Source organism: Mus caroli, chromosome X (genome assembly GCF_900094665.2).
Source record: "Mus caroli chromosome X, CAROLI_EIJ_v1.1, whole genome shotgun sequence".
Lineage (NCBI taxonomy): Eukaryota > Metazoa > Chordata > Mammalia > Rodentia > Muridae > Mus > Mus caroli.
In genome coordinates, this window is record NC_034589.1 from 44936085 (window position 1) to 44955986 (window position 19902).

At 39.8% G+C, this 19902-nt stretch overlaps 1 protein-coding gene across 1 annotated transcript in view; it reads right to left on the bottom strand.

Moving 5' to 3' along the window:
* Window positions 1-19902, bottom strand: part of Gpc3 (glypican 3) — a 338342-nt gene that overhangs the window by 137057 nt on the left and 181383 nt on the right. The window contains exon 3 of the mRNA XM_021153008.1: window positions 12279-12973. Coding sequence (XP_021008667.1) covers window positions 12279-12973 — 695 coding nt within the window. The remainder of the gene's footprint in view (window positions 1-12278; window positions 12974-19902) is intronic.

Below are 19902 nucleotides of genomic sequence, written 5' to 3' on the forward strand. Positions count from 1 at the left end.
TTAGCATTATAATACATAAATAACACTCCCAAATCAAAGGAGCCATAGACACAGCTTGAGTCCTCCCCTATTCCTGAAGATTTCAGCACTAAGCCACAGCAAAAGATGAATGTTAAACAACAGACTAATGGACCAACAAACAATGCCCATCAGGGATCCAGGTACATTTTGCTGCCCTTTTCTCATGAGTCCTCTGGGAAGACCTATGTGAGCATCCAGCAAATTTATAGATGGTTCAGTTGGTCTGCTTGGTTGGGAATTGACCTTAACATTTGGGAAAACATGGTTGCCCTTCTTGGTAAGGGTTAGGCAGGTAGAGGAAGAGTTCTATAACTACAGAAGCTAAATATATTTGTTTTAAAGACACATCAAGCTCTAAATGTAGCAAGTAGTGAGATTTGAAGTCTTTAGGAAACCTGTGGAGGACCTGGGCAAGCATCTTTATCTGAAAGAACAATAGTAACATTAGGAAAAGAATCCAAAAATACTTCTACAGGCCAATTGGTTTATCATCCCCAAACAGATTCTTGATATTTATATTGATACCTTCCAGCAAAAGAACTTTACCTTTGAAACTCAGTAAATATGGTACTGGTACTATGGGGACCCAAAAGATGAATACTCCACCATGCAAAGGAAGACATAGGGAGAAAAGACTGCTTTGATTTACAGTAGGTAAAGTGAATCATATATTACATTTAAGAGGTTTCCCATTGCCTTTAAGTGCAAGGCATTTTTGTCAGTGTTTTTATTTTTTATTTTTATTTTTTGGTTTTTCGAGACAGGGTTTCTCTGTATAGCCCTGGCTGTCCTGGAACTCACTTTGTAGACCAGGCTGGCCTCGAACTCAGAAATCCGCCTGCCTCTGCCTCCCGAGTGCTGGGATCAAAGGCGTGTGCCACCAAGCCCGGCCCAGTGTTTTTATTCTTAATGTATATATGAAACAATTAAAGTTTATGGAGATTAAACATACTCAGGGATGCAAAGAATTCTCCCTGTAACTCCTGAAGCTCAAGCTAATCCTTCCAAGTCATATACACTTTTTCTTACTGTACTCCACGCAAGGACAAACTGAGTGTATGCCTTTATTAGGCATAGCTTCATTTTGCTATTTCAAAACCTTCAACCTACATGCAACTATGGACTGGGAGGAGAGTTACCCTCTCCTGTAGATAAGTTCCCATACTGGTTGTCCAGTGCAGAGTGCTCAGCCTTGAGACCATATACTCACACACAACAAAATGGATGTGTGAGTGAGTGAGTGTGTGTGTGTGTGTGTGCACGTGTGTGTAATAAATAAGAGGCTATCAACTTGAGAGTAGGGGCATGGGAGGAGTTTGACAGAGGGTAACTGGGAAAGGAGGAAAGGGCGGGGGAAATGATGCAATTCTATTTCAGAAATCAATTTGAAAAAATGAAGCTTTGTTGTAATTTCTCATTCCTGGTATCTCACACAGTTTCTGGCCAATAATAACCAGAGCTGTGACAGTTCTGAATGGAACCTTTCAGAAGAGAGAGCACTTTGAGTCACATATTAATTTTTCTTAATCAGAGCATTACAGATTCAGGAGAAATGGCGAGGGAGGAAATAGACTTTCAAGCTTGATAAACACAGATGTGTGAGGGAAAGAGTTCCTCCAGTGTGTTCTTTTGCCCTCTGAGATCCAAGGAAGGTTGACATCGTTTTCAGAGGAGTGGGCTGCCTAGCATGGATTCTCCAGCTCCTGTCAGGATAGATTACACAATTGTAACACTTACTGCTATATTGTTAATCAGGCTGAGGGCCTTCGTTTAGGCTCCTAATATTTTGTCTAAAGGACATTTTGTCTAGAAAACTTGTAAAGACTGCTAAAACATGATTTAAAAATGCTCACAACTAAAAAGAAGTCAGCTAGGAGGTCATTATAGTCAAGTCACCCATTCACTTTACAATAAGGACATGTTCAGGGGGAATGAGCAGTTGAATCCCTCCGAAACCCACTTAATAGGCAACTCCTTCCACATTTGAAAAATGATAATTTCAAGGTTTAGTGCAAAATAAGAAAGCCATAGAGCTTCATATTTCACCATGGATATTTTAACAGAAAGGGAGAGAACATAGCTGCTATATACCTTTAAAGCATTAAGAAAAAAAAAAAAAACAAGCTCGTCAAGAACAGATTCTGTTTTAAAAAGGTAAATTAAAAAGGCAACAATCCCGGGGGAAGCCTGAGCTCTAAGCAGACTTTGAAAAATCTAATTAGGATTAATTAATACAAAAATGAGGAAGAGAAGTGAGGCCCATTGGAAGTTCCCATGCAATTCTCAAGGCCATATGTAGAAAACAGGATGAATAATAACTTAGAAAGTTGGCAGGAAGGAATAGACCCTGAGCAATTTCTGGCTTCCCTTCCTTCCTTCTTCCCACTAACCGAGTCAGCGCACAACCAAGGCCTAGCCCTTACCATATATTTTACAACGGGTTCTTGCCAGAGGTGAGGGATGTACCTTGGGGACTCGTGCTGTACATAGAAGCTGAAGCAGCTGTACAGCTAGCACCTACTTCCAAGTCTCTTTACCTCTGTTCTTTTACCAGGAAAATGGCAATCACCATAATCCTTCTCTTCTCGTGATTACCATAAACCAAAGGAGACCATCCATGGAAAGATAGAGCTTCGATCTCCATGAGGCATACAACAAGTTCTCAGAATTGGTGTCTCCTCCCCATCCCTCCTGCCCTGTCCACATTCTTTCTTGTACACATTCAGAACTAGAAACTAAGAAGCTGCTTTTTAAAAGACCATGGCAGTACAAGACTGAGCTCCTATGTAAAAACTCTGATTTCTGATCTGACATTTCTCATAGCAGGAGACTTCATAAGGTGCAGGATACCACTCAGCTGATTCTCCATACAACTCAACCATTGGCTGAGAGCCACCTTACTTCCGTTTTTAGAAGGTTTTTTTTTTCTGGCAAATAAGAATTTCTCAAGAGACATAGATTGCTTTTCTTTCTTTCTTTTTATTTTATTTTTTTTTTGGGTATGTATTATATATGGGTTTATTAGAACCATAACTCCAACAACAGGTTATTTTGAAGAATATAGTAGTTAACACTTGAGATTGTTTTTCAATAGAACCAATGTACTTGTATACTAGCAGAAGCAGAAATAGGGTCCCCTTTAAACACAGAATAGGGACTGAATGAATGCGAGTACTATATAATCCTAAAAGAGGGTGAGAAGGGATGGGCTCAGACTAGGGCTTAGCTGGAGATATGGGGAGAACAGTGCACACTGCATCCTCTTTCAGAAACACTGTGCTCGTGGGATCAGACCGCTCCTAGTTTCCTGGGAGAATAATAAGGGAAATTCGCATCTCCAACTGAGAAATGTGTGTATGTTGACAACTTGATTTCTGCACCAAATCAAAGTCTCCTTCAGCTCTGCTACATGAGATTTGATGATAAATATAATTCACAGCACAGGCTTGAGTTAAAAAAGAGCACCCTATCTATTAACTGTGAAAGAAAAGCAAGAAGAACTTTAAAAATCATATCTATGCATGTGTCTGCGTGTGTATATGTATGTTTCCTTTTGAAAAAGAGATAGCACATTAACTTCAAGCAGGGCTGGGGCTGCATATTTTATAGGGTTTATTTGTTCTACACATCTTTGATAGGCTCTATTTGTAGCTGAAAATACAAACATACTGATTATAATCATTCTTCCCTACATTTAGAACAAAATTAATTATCTGTAAAAAAGCAGAAAGGCTTAGCTAGAGTCTGAGTCAGTAAATGATAATAGACAGCACCCAAATATAATGACTCTGCTTCCTATTTTCTCTGGTTCAGGCATTCTAAGTGGAATGAATAGGCAAACTTAATTCGCTTTCTGAATATTCTTCAGAAAGGAACTAAATTGGGTAATAAGGGGGCAGCACTGGCTCTTTCCTTCCCCCACCTCAGACCCCACAGAAAGCAGGAAAACAGCATTGCAGGATCGTGCACATCCCAAAGGGACATTGTTGAAAGGATATGATGAAATCTGCACTTTCACAGAAACAAAACTCACTTGTTTTACCCCATTGATAGCCACCCCCACAACACACACATACAACACAGAAAAGAACAGAAAACAGGAAGGGCCACAGCACTGCAGGGAGCTCAGCACTCAGCCAGGCTGGGCAGCTGAGAGGGATGAGGTTGCACTTGGTCTCCAAAAGGCCGAAGTACACTGGATGATACTGCTGCAGACTCACCTCCTGTTGGCTCTGTAACTTTTTTTTTTTTATCTGAAGCATTGCAATTGCTCACTACCTTAAGGAAATGACTCCTCTACTGTCCTACCTGTTTAAAACCAGCTTCCAAGATGGCCAGAATTGTTCAGTTTTCCAATTTTGAGGGTGGGGTGGGGGGATGAGGCTTGCCTTTTGGAGAAGAGAGTCAAGGTAGAAAGAACTTTGGCCTGAATACCTGAGCAAGAGCAAAATGCACAGACCTAAGAGGTTAATGGGCCAAGGTACCTTGTGTAGGGGATGGGGTGGGGGCATCATTAGTGAATGACTGGCACTCCATTTGCCAAGAGAGACTTTAACTCCAGGCAAAGGAAAAGGCATAGCAGAGGAACCACACTGTGAATTCTGAGGCTTTTCGGCTTTTGTAATGAATAAATATCCAGAGGCTATTCTGCCTTCATAATGTAAAGGCTGCTTTCACCAGCTTCTGACTCCCTGAGCAGCCAGCATTTGAAATAGGCAGTTTGTACTCATTCACTGTCACCCTGGGAGCACATGGGCCCTTATAATGTTGGGCCATGGGGGTATCTTTCTTAACTTCTGCTCTCTTGGGCAAATGGCCTTGAATTATCCACCCTTACTTAATATCTTTTGGGAATAAATCCGTTCTCCCTGTCACTACCAGGAGACATGGATAAGTGTCAGCTAACTACCCTGTGGTTATCACATCTGCCACCTTTTAAGTGCAATAAAGGAAATAACTTCCCCAGCTTGTGTAGCAATAGAAAACTTATAACACTGTATCCTCAAAAAACAGGATAGGAAAAGATAACTGCAGAGAGAGAGAGAGAGAGAGAGAGAGAGAGAGAGAGAGAGAGAGAGAGAGAGAGAGAGAGTTGGAAGACCAAAACAATAGAGTTTTACTGCTAATGAAAAGCAACACTATCAAGTGCTCCTTTAGAAAGGTTTTTATTCTCTGAATGGCTAACACTGTCACTAGTTTAGGTCTTTGTGTGTACCTTTGGCTATGCTCCAACAGGCAGCACATAAGCTGCTTTATGGGTAACCAGACAAAGCTGAACTAGTTGTTCTTTAGTTTCTATCTCCTTGGTTTGATCCTCCAAAGGCATCAAGAACTTGCGAGGGTCTTGCCATCATCCAAAGGTAGCAACAAATGGAAACATTGACCACTGTTTCCTGCAAACTATCTCTTCCAAGTATCTTTATGTAGTGTCTGTGTAGCTTGGATGCTACAGTGTCTCCGCTCAGAGAAGTGAGCACTAGCAGTGATGGGAAATAAGTTACCCAGGAGCAATGTTGAGAATCTAGCCATTAGACCAACAGATCACGCTTTTGCTTGGTTTTATTCTTGTAGTGCTAAGGATACATTTGAGTTCTCTAGGCTGAAAATGCTCTCTAGGAAAGCACTGCATTGTGTTTGCAGGTGTTATCCAGCCCTCTCTGCCTTGACCCATGGCAACTGAGGCTAGGGAATCGGACACAAATGCTGATCCTCTGGTTACCACCATTGCTGGGAGAAATCAATGGCTCTGCCTTTAACTCATGCCTTTAACTGGCTTCTGTAAAATGGCAGTTGACCAACGTATTAGCTTGCAACTGAGGAGAAATCCCAGACTTGCCACAGTTGTTGAGAGCATATTCTCATCTTATCAGTTCATTGATCATGGAAAAGAGATTTAGAAACATATTCCCAGAGACAGCAAGAAAGAGCAACTCTCAACATCACACTGTCCCTCACCTAAGTAAAGGCAAACAATGCTAGTTTGCAGAGAGCCTATTTTATCGCCTAAAGTAACCTAGAATCTACATCAGGATGAAACATTCAAAAGCTTTCTTCATATGATTAGTTTTGGAAAGTTCCTGTGAAATTAACACTCAATAGTGTCAATTCTTCCTTTGTAGTCAGTCTTTCAATAATTAGGTCATCTATGTTTAACCTTTCTCAGGCTGAGACAGTAGGACCATATGTTCAGTGCCAGTCTGTGAATGAATCCTCAAATCAGAACAAGAGACCAAACCACCACCTTTGTCCGATAGCAACCACTAACACTATATTTATTGTGAATGTTAAAAAAAAAAAAAGATGACAGAATGTAAATTTTCTGTCATGTCTGAAATGAACCTCATTTGAATAATATTGCTTATTGCAGTTTCCGATGCTGGCCTGCAGACATTAATGAGGTACTGAGATAGTTGCTGGATTTATCACTTCTAAATCCCTTCAGAACGGAGAGCAGCTTCTATGAATTCAGAGAAGGTATCTCTGTCTGAGACTGAAAAATGACGGTCCAGTGATAGCGGACAAGGAGAGAGGCTCGGACAAACTGACATCTGAGAAATGGCCTCAGCCTTCAAAGGCAGAGACGAAAGGTAAGGCTAATCTTGGAAATTCTGACGACTTACAGTCACTCACACAGACAGGAAAATGCACGAATTTGACAGTGAATTATTATTGCAGCTCAAAGGGAGAATCTGCCTCCAAACTTCCTACCATCCAGGATTAAATACTGACTGTATTGCTTCTTCAAACATTATAGCCAAAGAAATGGGTGTGGCCAGATATTGGCATAGGTTAGGCTCTCAGTAGGCAAAGTTACTACCTAAGGAAAGGCCAAAGTAGACGCCTGAATATAATTCGATATTCAGAATAAATACCAGATAGCGTGAAAACTGTCTTTGGGGCTAGCTGGTGATTCAGCTCTGTGTCGGAGCAAATACTTAACATGCACAAGGCCCTGAGTTCCATCACTGCAAAAACCAAGATGGCTATCTGTTGTTCCAGTGAGTGGGGACTCAACAGTGCAGGTAGAATTTAATAGAGTTTTCACCATTGACAATACTAACAGGTAGAGCTTATACAAATATTCTCTTAGAAACTATTCTGTTCCTTTAAGTGTTAGGAATAGGAAAAGAGAAAAGGGGGGAAAAAACAACCTCATGTCTTTTAGTTCTTCATTGGGAAATAGTAGAGCAAGAGTCTCCATGGAGAGAGAATGAATTCAAAAATTGATTGTGCAGCTGGAAAAACAGTAGGGAGTAATACAGGATATTAAATAATATAATAAAAAACCAATTTAGGCTGCGTTTGGGGAACGAAGATTCTAGTGAATAGAGAATGGAAGTGTTTGAGAGAGCAATATAGAGTCATGGTAACAAGCAAGAACTTGGGAGGCAGACAGGCCCAGCTCTGAATCTGAGTTCTGAGACCTGCTGGCTTAGTGAGCCCTAAATGGAGCAAAAGAATCTTCTATGCTCAGCTTCCCTACCCTCTTGATGATGCTCAGTGTCCAGCACACAGCTTGCATGATGAAATGTGTAATAGACATTTGCAGACTCTCTTCCAGGGAGTACCAAAGTGAGTCACAATGACAGAAGAAAGGGAGAAAGGGTGGTGATACAAAGAAAGGTTTGCAATTTTGTACAACTTTCAGTGAAACGGTCTAAGTCAAAGGTAGTAAAATTGTGGGCCAGGAAACCCTAAACCCAGGAGCATGATAAGGAGAGTCAGCAAAGTACACTAGCAAATATGGAAAAAGAAAACTACCAGCAGCCAAGCAAGAGGATAAGAGCATTTAACTTTAAGGAGAGCAGGGTGGGGTATATGGGAGGAAAGGGAAGGGAGAAATGCTGTAATTAAGTTACATTCTTGGAAATAAACAACAACAAAAGAGTATATGAGCAATTCCATTAGGGACTAAAGACAAGTCAATGAGATTAGCTACAGAAAGTTTTGGCAACTATTCTGGGAGAGGAATAAACGCCAGACATATAACAGATGAGAGAGTTGTACATGAAATACACATAATCTACATGTGGATATATGGTAATGGCAATCAAGGTGACTCTGAGACAAAAACTATAGATGTTTTAAATACGTTTTACAGGGGCTGTGAATGGTAGAGTGGTTGCCCAACATATACACAAAGCTGGACTCCATTCTCTGTATTATGAAAAAAAGAAGCCATGGTAATCAGCAGTGCTGAAAGTAAATGCATTCTATATTTAGTTCAAGGTATAAAATGTGGAATTCAATAACATGCTGATAAATTTTTACCCAAGTACAATCAAAGGATCAGTGCTCACTTTGGGGCAAGATATGCAATCAATCCATTTGAAGATCGGAATGGAGCTATTATTATTAATACCTTTTGGAGGGACCTTTTCAGTACAGACGTCTGTCTCCTCCACTTTTTGTTCCCTGGCCCTTGTACATATGCATACAGGTATCTTTTACTCATTTATTTGCATTTTTATTCAATTTATTTATAATAAAATAGTATCAGTCAATCATACTCTAAAATAAGTGTATGGAGCAGGGGTTATGGCTCTGTGATAGAACACTTTCTTGGCACATGTGATTCTTTGAGTTCATTCACCAGTAATAAAAGTTAAAGTATAAATGGACTGGAGAAAAAGCTCAGAGGTTAAGGATACTTGCTGCTCTTTCAGAGGACCTTAGTTCTCTTAGTTCCCAGCACCTACATAAACACTTAACTCCAGCTCCAGGGGGTCCCATGTGTGTACCTTCCAAGAGGACCTGCATTCACATGCATATACATGCACATGAATACACATATACATCATTAAAAATAGTAAAAGCAAATCTTTAAAAAGTGTAAGGAAAAATCATTATTCGCTGGGCACTTTTAGCAGTTTGGACTGGGGCTTAGTGAGTACTCGCATTTTTCTAAACCTAACAATTCATTTAACAACATCTGACATAGCGGCAAACAAGTTCTCCCATTGACTGAGAGATGAGTCAATTTGAGGAGCTGAACATTTGCTACATTCAGGGGCGCTGTGAGTCATAAGACCCCAATATTTGCCCACATGCCTTCACCTGGCAGTCTACAGGATTGAGAACCATTCTTGGAGGAACTAAAACACCAACAATCTATACTTACGAAAGTCTAAGATTGTCATACCTATGTAGAAGGCCAAACTCACCTTCAGGATGTGAGATGGATCATAGCAACCAACCCCAGCACAACTGGACAACATCCTTGTATGGACTCCTCATGCCATCCCTTAGATAGCTCGTCAAGAAAGCTGCCCCACCCCCACAGCTCAGAAATGGCATAATGTTAAAGAGAAACCTCAGCCCAACTGCCCGTAGGCAAGGTTCTACAGTGGGACATTCCCATCTTGTTAACACAAGGAAGTGAGGGTGCTCCTGCAGAATCTTGTTAACATTTAATTTTCAACCAGCTCTTGGTTTGAGGGATTCTGTCTGTGGGTTTGTCCACATGAACAGAGTGCTTCAGTCTGTCAAACCCATAGTTCTCCTCACCCTAATAAAGAGCCCTGCCTGCTTTGTAGACTGTACAGAGTGTGGTCTGGAGTACACCCAGCCAGTGATTCCCTAATCGCTACCAGGTGATGCAGACAACTTAGTCTTGGTGATCATATAACAGCAACGAGGCAGCATACATATGCTTTCTGGCTTAGTTCAAGCATTCCCAGGGGATGGCAGACTTCACGCTCTCATAACTATATGGGAGCTGGGAGCAATCAGGCCCTTAATGGCCAAAACAGAAAGGGACTGCATCACTGAGCACCTCCTGACAGCCAAGGCCTTTCCTCCTGAACGATAATGACACAAAATGTACTCCCTCTACTGTATATTAGGTATATGTGTGAGCACACGCTTATGTGTACACACACCTAAAATGTAGCCAGTCTGAAAGCCTGAAATAACTATGCAATTTATGTCTTTGCAAAATCCTAATGGTACTTTTACAGTGAAAGTCTGGAAGGATCTACTGGGGAACAGAGTGATATGGCAGAAAGAATATTAGATTGCAGCAGAAGAATATCTTGGACTCTGCTTCTGGCTCTTTTCTTAGCTAAAAAACTTTGGATATGCCTCTGGAGGCTTTATTTCTTCATTTTGAAATGGGATTAGACTAGCTCAATTTTCACACTGCCTTTCCAACATTCATATCACAGCAAAATGTTCATTATAGTGGAATTTATTCAGTTGCAGGTCCATCTACCAGTGAAACTGTGATATGTCAAGTCTTCAGAACTGTCTTGGGAGGCTATGGATCCCTAGCACCTGATAAAGTTCCTGCAGAAAGCAGATGTTGATAAATGTTCACTCAACAAATCTGCATGCCGAGACATTATAAAAACAGTGTGTATAGTTCTGTTTCCCAATTGTTTCTTCTCTTTTCTTTTGTTTTCCTTCTCTTTTTGTTTGTTGTTGGAGACTGAGTCTAAGATTAGTCAGGACTATCTATTCAAACTCACAATCCTTGTGCCCTAGTCCTTGAGGACTGGGACTAAGGGGATGTGTCACTTGCACACTCAAAACTTTATCCTTTTGTTTTTAAAAGTACTGGGGGAGGAAGATGCTACGTTCAAAAAAATGTGCATGGATAACCTTTAAATACTCATACATCTTGCCATTAAAGTAGTCTATTTTCCTCTTACTGTACATATCCTCACGCCCTGATGTCCTTGGTTGGGGTGGGACTCACAGTGGACCTTCGATCAATGCTAGTAAATGAACATATGAATGCACTTACTTTTCATTTTTCTAGTTCTGTGCAATTTACTTTTGCATAAGGCCCCAGAATATGGCCTCAAATTATAAAGCAGTCAAGGGAATAATTAGCCATCGAAGAACACCATCGTTAGATAGGGCATTTCTGTTCATTTTACTATAAAATATTTTCTCAGGAAATGGGTTTTAAATGGCCAACCCTGTGAATGGGGCAATTAGAGCAGCTCCGTAAGTGGCCGTGCTGAGGGTTGTATCATTTCTGTCCTCCCTCCTAGTTTAATTCACCAAAGAAACCAATTACCCCAATCACTTGCACTTCCAGATTTTAAAGACAAGGCTAACTAGCCCATGCTGCTCTCAACATTCTGGTTAAGTAATAGCTCAGACTACACAGCAATGTACTGGAGGAAAGTTAAGAGCAGGAGTCAACAAGGCCAGCAAGGCCTGGGTTTGAATCACCACTCCTACCGTAGAAAACTTTTGGAGATCTTGGAAAGTACTTACACTCTCTAATCTTCATCCCTCCTATGTGCAATGGGTACACTACTGAGACCCATCTCATGGATGGCTGATATATATATATATATATCTCGCATTGGAGATGTGAGCAGGAGCTTAACAATAGTAGTATATTGTACTGCTCTGGCATGTCTTCCTATGGAGCTGGAAGCAGTGGAGAATTTTTGTCTTAAAAGAACATAGCTGGAAGCTCTTGGCTGTATGTTCTGTTCTACATCACAAGTGGTTTTCTCTTGCGGTTCTCTGACAGAATATCCTCCAAGCCAAGCAAGCTGCTACTGCCCTTGCAAAACTGCCCTTCTCGCATTACAAATCCTATCAGTTGTAAACTGGTATAATTAAGGCTGCAAACATGAATGGGGAGAACAGATGCTTTTCTTATGTTCTCTTGTGGGTTTAGTCAGTAGACACTGACTCTCTTGTCTTTAAGTTGTATTTTACATTCCCTTCAGAATGGCAATGTGATGTACGCGATGAAGACCACAGAGTGAAGTCAGAATAGAAGGTGATGATAACTAAATCAAAAATGCAGTTTCCGAATCATGTCTCTTCTGCTAACTACAGAACTGGATGTCGCTGTGCAACATACAGTGCACTAAGCTTCAGTTTCCTTGTTTATAAGAGAGAGGAAATACTCCCACAAGGATCCTGATAACAACAATAACAGCTAATGTTTAATAAAGACTTACCATATACCACGCAGATGCTACATGTCTCAAATACAAGCTATTCTTTTTTCATGAACTCTAAACATAAAACTCATAAAGATAAAATTCGTTCCCAATACTTGGCAGCAAAGAAGTATGTGGAGCTAGATCTAGTATTACAACTCTATAGCCTGTAGTTTTAACATTCTGTCTATCTCGGAGAGTTCGTTCAGGCCATCTGCATTCTCACTTGCTTGTTGTTTTTCCTTTCTCTATTTTTCTAACAGTATCTGTTGCTGGAGAGATCACCCCACCCACCACCACAATGAAGGACAGCTCCTTTGAAACCTGAAGACTGATACTTACGGTGGTGGTCAGCTTGCCTCCATTCTTCTGCACATACTGGATGGAATCATGGATGGTAGAAAAGAGGCCGAGCAGCACATTCTCCATGTCATAGATTCTGTACATGCCATTCACGAGCTCTTCAAGAGACAGAATGTATTCTCTCCAGTACTTGTCGATCTCCACCACACCAGCCATACAGCCTTGCATGACCACATTGCAATAACCACCGCAAGGCTTAACCATCATCAGTCCCTGGCAGTAAGAGCAGTACCACATTCGGGTAAGCATACGGCCACAGTCCTTACTAAACTTGAGGTGGTCGGTAGTGTTGATGACTTCAATTCCGAGATTCAGGGCTTGAAGGAAGATTCGAGTGACTTGCAGTGACTTGGAAACCTGGGTCATAATAAGCTTGGGGAAACTGCCAAATACTTTCAGGTCGCGTCTTGCTCCTCGGAGGCACTCGTTGATGTCTAAGACTGACTCAGGCAGGCCTGGGTTCATCATCTGGGTGTAGATAACTGGAAAGAGGCTGTCGAACAATTCATTGACCATATCATCCACGTTGATATCAGAACCCAAGATGTAGAGAGACACGTCTGTGAAAAATTCACCGACAAACTCAAAAGCTTGTGGAGTCAGGCTGGGGTAGTTATTCTTGAACATGGCGTTGGTGTAGTTCTTGGCATGGCGAACAACAATTTCAAAGGCCTCTGTAAAATAAGAGAAAAAGACATGCCCCAAAATTAAACCATGAAATCCAGGATATAAATGAATTTGATATGTCTCTGTTGTTTTGGGGATTAAGATCCATTTGCCTTAAATAATTGACTCACATTCATTGCTGGTATTAATTATATTTCTATAGTTCCTTGCTACTGTAAGTCAATTTTCCTTTCTGAGTATGAAGTCTAAACCTTGATGTACACATAAATTCTTAAACATACAAACTGTATTTCAAATGACAACTGCCAGAATTCAGTTAACATTTCAGCCTTACATGAAAATATTGATTAAAAATTGGCTAAAAGAGAAATTTTCTTTTTCTTTCATTGATTCACTCAGTTAAAAGATTATATTTAATGACATTTCATTTTTAGACAGAGATAAATATTTCAAAACGGACCGTACACTATATAAACTCACATAACAACTCAAGCCTGTTCAAACTCAGAGGAGAAGCAAGTTATTAGACAAGAACAAAAGATAAACAAAATTTAATTATTTTGGGTAGACTTTCTCCAAATAACTTTAAACGGAATTATCTGACAGATTGCCAGGACTGGAAAAGGTATTTATTCACTGAATGGGTATCTGGCTTGAAAGAACAATCCATACGCTTATCTATACATTTGCTACTGACAGTAACTGCAAGCTGAACATCTGGAAGGATAACCGCTAAGCTCCTCTCGTAAGTTCAACTCCACATGGCTTGAAAGCCTCATCCAGTCTACAGAGACCTCAAATTCAAGATTACATCTGCTGCTTCAGCCCCATGGCATAAAGCCCAATTACTGTCACTGCTTTGAGAAAAATAAAGTAGTAATGTGCCATCTCATTTTCCCCAAATCAAAATATTCTAGATACATGTTGTCACAAATAACTGGAGTGTCACAATTATATGTGAAAAGGAAAAAAAATCACAACAAAAGATTTTTTAAAAAACAAATGAAAGAGTTAAAAAAAAAAAAAACTAGTCGAGTTTCCTGATATTTTACCTTAGTACATCCAGTTCCTTCCAAAATGTAAGGGTCCATGACAGATGTACTCAAAATGATGCCAATTCATGAGCCTTGAAAATTCAAATTATTACTACCTCCAGACTACTAGAGAGACTGTATTCCTTGGGATCACTTAGCCCAACATTTCAGTCATCTGTGGCAGAAGTGAGCTCTAGACTGAACCACTGCCATCTGCCCTAGATCCCTCACAAGGTAGAACTCATTCCTTAGCATCTTCCCTGGAGCTCATCACATGCCCAGCGCTGTTGGAGAGTTGCCAGTGTAATTCGAAAGAGTTTCCAAAGCCACGAGAGACCAAAAATGAATTTAAATTAGAACTTAGCCATCTACAAAGGTTTCTGAGAATATGTGGACTGGCTATTGGTCTGAGGACGGTTTTTGTACCACTGAGAGATACTAGTGTTTCCTGATCCCTTCCATTTTGCAACTTTGTGATGCTAGAGCAAAATTTTCCTTGCTGTCAATCACTACATGCTCACTTGTTTGCTGTCTTTTGTTTAGAAGTAAATGATTTGGAGAAACTTTACCTTATAACAGTCTTCCTAGCTACACTTGTTACTTTCCTCTCCATCCCTGAATCTGTATGTTGAATGCAGCTATGTAGTCACCTAGCCCAATGCAAAGGGCCAGTCACTCAATTGTTTAAAACCATCAGAAAATTTGATATTCTACATTATTTACTCATTTTAATTTTAGGTAGAAATATAGCATTACATATTAGGCTTGCTAGGTGCTGTGGGCAGATCACTGATGAACCATTCTTGTCTCAGAATTATCCACAAGTAGCCAAGCACAGTGGCTCACTTTTATAATACAAACATTTGGGAAACAGAGGCTGCAGAACTGCTCCAAATTCAAGGCCAGTGTGATCTACACAGGGAATCCCCGATTAGTCAAGGTTACATAGTGAGCCCTTATCTCAAAAAGAAACATTTACAGGCAATATAGAAGATTACAAGTCACTTAAAAGAACATTTTGGTGGTCACTTTTTTTTTTAATAACAACCTTCTGAATCTGGTATTATCAACTCTGATTTAATAGACAATGAAACTGAGTCTCAGTAGAATGGACATATTTCCCCAAGGTGACACAGTTGCAAGGTAGACATAATCAGTTCTAACCAGTGTCTCTAAGTGATGGGTACTCTCTAGCTGCCCTCAAACTTAAGAGTCTACAACGCCTTCTCAAAAATCTTTGTAGAAAGTTAAGTTCTATTTTCAACTCATCATTTTCCCACCAACTCACTCATCTCTGAACAAAAATGTACCAGAAGAAATTGAAATCCGAAGACCAATAAAACGGAGCGGCACTTTCAACTTTGCCTTGGGGCAGCAGGAAGTAAGAAACGGGAGAAGGCTGCTTTGCAGACAGGTTACCCCTAAAGAGCTCCATCATCTAGGCCACTCTGAAATGAATTCTGGGGGAAGCGAAGTTTACCTGAATTGTGATACACTCATTCTCTAATATACAAGACACACGGAAGGAAAGCCCCACAGATTCTCCTACCAATAAAAGGTCTGTTGCCATTACTGCAGGATCAATAGAAAAAGAAAATTACAGAAGATTGTGAACTCATCTACAGAAACAACAACACATACTGCAGGGGGAAAGGGCTGAGGTCCATACTGAACATCTAGCTTTCGTGTGCTGTAGACAGCAGAGTCTACATGTCAGAACAAACTTAGTGCAGCTCTGGATTTTGCCCAGTTCTCTCACTTCCTTATCACCAAAATACACGGGCTCAAGAAAAGGGTTCACTGGGCCTCATAGGAAGCAATGCTAGGTGAAAAGTGATTCTTGGCCTTCTTAAGTCTCTTGAGGGTTCAAGAAATAAAGTCAAGGGTAGGAATGTAAATGCAAGGAAGTGTAAGTCCATTGACAACATAGTCTAATAATCATGTGTACTTTAGCTAGAGATGATTTCCCTCTTTCTCTTTCCTTGGATGAAGTGAAGAGTTGTATTCACTCAACACTAGAGCAAATCTAGTGGAATCAGAGCCATCATGAAGAATTTGTCCCCAGAACATCCACCGACTTTATAATCTACGGATGGAAATCAATGGATTTAATAAACTGAGATAATGTACCAAGAAAAGAAAAGTTTCCATTTTCCTTTTGTTCTTGCATTTTTATTGACTTCCTGTGCATACATATGCATGTGTGTGTATACACATGTGCTGTGGCATGCTTGTGGAGGTCAGAGGACAACTTATGGAAATCAGTTCTCACATTCCACCATCTGAGTTCTGGGAATCAACATCAAACTCAAGTCATCAGGCTTGGCAAGAGGCTTAGGGACCTCACCAGTTCAGTCCCTAGATTTCTAAAGGTTTTCATTACCATCCTGATCACCACAGATGCTAGTTATCAGTATTCCTCTTAACTTTTGATGCACAATGATAGACACAGTTCTCCAGATATACTTTCATGGGGGAAGTGTAGAGACTTTCTTTAAATGGTTCAAAAACCTCTTCTACTTATGTACCCCCAAGATATATAGTCTGTCACAGCAGCAGAATGGCTATCCTTAGTATATGGTGTCCCTGAATTCAGACGTACACTAAAAGAAATGGGCTTTTATTTGCCTTCTTGGTAGACAGCTGAGCATATGAGAATATACTTGGGGTTAAAAGACAAGAAAAATAGATGAAGCATGGAATCCCTTTCAAGGTCTGGAGAATAAGCAATTGTTATAGAAAACTGTTCTTTTTCAAAGCAGTTTTCCCAGCACTGCAAGGATAGGCACGACTTTATGAGATTCCATTTTTATGTTACAAGGGTGAATACTTCATGATGGCTTGGATGGAAAGCAAGCCTTACTTTCAAGTACAGGTACTTGGATGGAAAAAGAGAATTAATCTTCCCAGGCACCTACAGAATCCATGGTAAACATGCTTAAATCTACCCTCCTTTTAACTGTGACACAGACGCATGAGTTTTGTTTTATTTTACTGGGGAGGAAACTGAGGCTCAGAGGTGATATGGTCCACACGGGTAATATTTCTAGTCCATGGACTCAAAAAGCAGACATTCATATATGTATACACACAAACAAGTTACAAACTCCTGAGGTGCCAGACTGGGTTATATTCAAAGCACCATTAAATGAACGAGTGAATGCATAGATAAATGAATATATAAATAAAAATAAAATTCAACAGTAATAAAACCAACAACCCTGTTGGAAAACAGGCAAAATAGCTGAACAGCTGCCTCCCCGACAAAGAGTCACAAGTCTTAAACAAAGATTCTCAATACCATACATCTTTAGGAAATTAAAAATTACAGTCATAATTAGATGCTATTGCACAGGCATGAGAATGGTTAAAAGTCATACAATTGACAATACTAAATAAGGCTGTAGAGCATCAAAAGATACTGGGCTATCTAGTGGAAATACAAGATGCTAAAACAACTTTAGATGACAGATAGGTAGTTCCTTATAAAAATGAAACATTTTATCATGTTATCCAAAGACCGTGCTTCCCTTACTGCCTACTTAAGTTTTCTTTCAAATTTAAAACTATTTGAAATAAAGGTCATTAATTTTTGAAAGCGCCAGCACTTTAGAACTCAGTCTTTGATGGAAGTAGTCATGAGAACCACCGAACAGAGTCAAGACACTCCCTCTTTGTTTCCTTCAATCTGGTCTGACATTTTGTTCCTGAAAAAGGGAGTTTTAGTATTCAATAGATGCCATATGACATCGATGTAATTTTAGCTGGAAAACCCACTGCAAAAAGTTAATGGACCAAAACACCCAAACAGGTAACACATTTCAGTTATTTTTGAATAGTAAATGATTTTTTTGAAAACCAGTCACAGAGAAACAGAAAGTTTATGTTGCAAGTAAGGCTTTTTGTTTTTTTAAAAATAGTTCATAGAGAAGACACTAAATACTATAGCTCTATTGTATTTTCCTGGTGTTTTAGAAGTCACATTAATTTAACCAGAACTGACTAAGCTTAAGAATAAATTGCTATTAAATATGTTATTTACTTGTGCAGCTTATAAACACACACAATCTCCGTTTTTACCTTTCACACAGCAGGGATCTAAATATGAGGGAGATCAACCAGCAGTAAAGAAATATTTGAAGCCGGGTGGGGGTGGCACACGCCTTTAATCCCAGCACTTGGGAGGTAGAGGCAGGCGGATTTCTGAGTTCAAGGCCAGCCTGGTCTAGAGAGTCCCAGGATAGCCAGGGCTACACAGAGAAACCCTGTCTCGAAAAGAAAAATAAAATAAATATTTGAATGTATCATTAGAGATAAGTGAAAGATTGATAGATTAGATAGGCAGACAGACAAACAAACAGATGGATACTGATGCAATGAATGGATGGATAGATGAATGGATAGGCAAATAAGTAGATGGAAGAATGGATTGAGTATGACTAGATAGGTGGGTTGATAGATAGATAGATAGATAGATAGATAGATAGATAGATAGATGGATAGATAGGGATAGACTGATAGAATTTCCTTCAAAGGCTATTACAGTCTCCAGAAGACACTTAAAATGATTTATAGCAAGGGTCCTCAGAAGCAAGAAGTGAAAATCTGTAGTAGAAAATTTACGAGCCTGCAACAGCTGACCACACTTTTGCCCCATTAGTCCAATTAGTTCTTATCATTTACTGTCCATTAGTTTTCCTGAACAACTAGTTTGCTTTCACCTTCTGGACTCTGTGTGTCATGTAACTCATAATTTTTCCCTCCTCACATTTATGACTTGAAAGCTTACAGCTAAATTTATAGCCTCTCTCTATCAAGCATAATAAACTTCATGTCATGTGTTTAGTGTCATAACCTTACTCCATCTTTCCTACCTCTATTTTCCATTGGCTTGAGGGTGCCTGGGTACTTTAGTTACAGTGCACCTCATAGTTATTATGGACAATCTTAAAGAACATTTAAAACTCTGGGGAATAAAAACGTCAGTGAATAAGGGCATGGAAAATATTGTTGCAATCATACAATCTCATAACTGCACTGGCAATTACAGAAGCCCTCCCACTTATAAATGAGTGGTGCCCTTTCAGGAACTCATTAGCAGATGTTACCCACAACTTAAAAACTGGAGTTAAATGTCCCTAACAACGTTAAAATGAGATAGGGTTTAGTACGAATAGCTTCAACAGGGCTAACAGTGTGTATGTTCCTATGGGCTAAGACATTCCTGGGAAACCAGACAGAACAGTATAGGCACAAAAGTCATCTTCTCAGAACTTTCTGTTCATTCTTTAAAACAGGAAGTTGAATGCTGTCCCAAGAAGTAAAGTCCTACAGTTTCTTCAAGAATTCACATAGTAAATGATGAAGGCCTGCTCAGAGACCCATTACCTTCAAGACTCTAAGGAAAAGACCCTTCTCCAGAAATAACGGCAGGCCACATGGATTGTTGGATACAACTAAATGAATTATGTGTTAACTGGACGGAAAAAATCAATTCTGTCATATTCTAGGTCTGGTTCTTGTCACCTCGACTTCTGAAGATTTTGCTCTATGATCCATTATCATGATTCATGAATCACAGCTAAAGAGTTTCTTTCTTTAAGTACTTGCTAACCTAAGCTTAGAAAAATAAAGACATGCCTTTTAGGGGAAGAAGAAATGTTCTGTGCCATTAAGAGGGTGTAGTGTCATTTAAAGGTTGGCATGAAAGCATTCTGGTGGTGGCTTTAGCTAATGAATATCTCTGTTTCTGCTCAATGTAACTTAAATTATTGACATAAAAAAACAAACTACCTAGAGGATCTTCTGTGATGTTTGGTCAATTAGTATGTATGTTTTGCATTGTTTTCTTCTTTCCTTGCTTAGACATTGAACTACCATTCTAAGGAAGGTCCACTGTCAGTGGTTTATGCAACTTTTTCTTGTTCTTTTAAACAATTTTT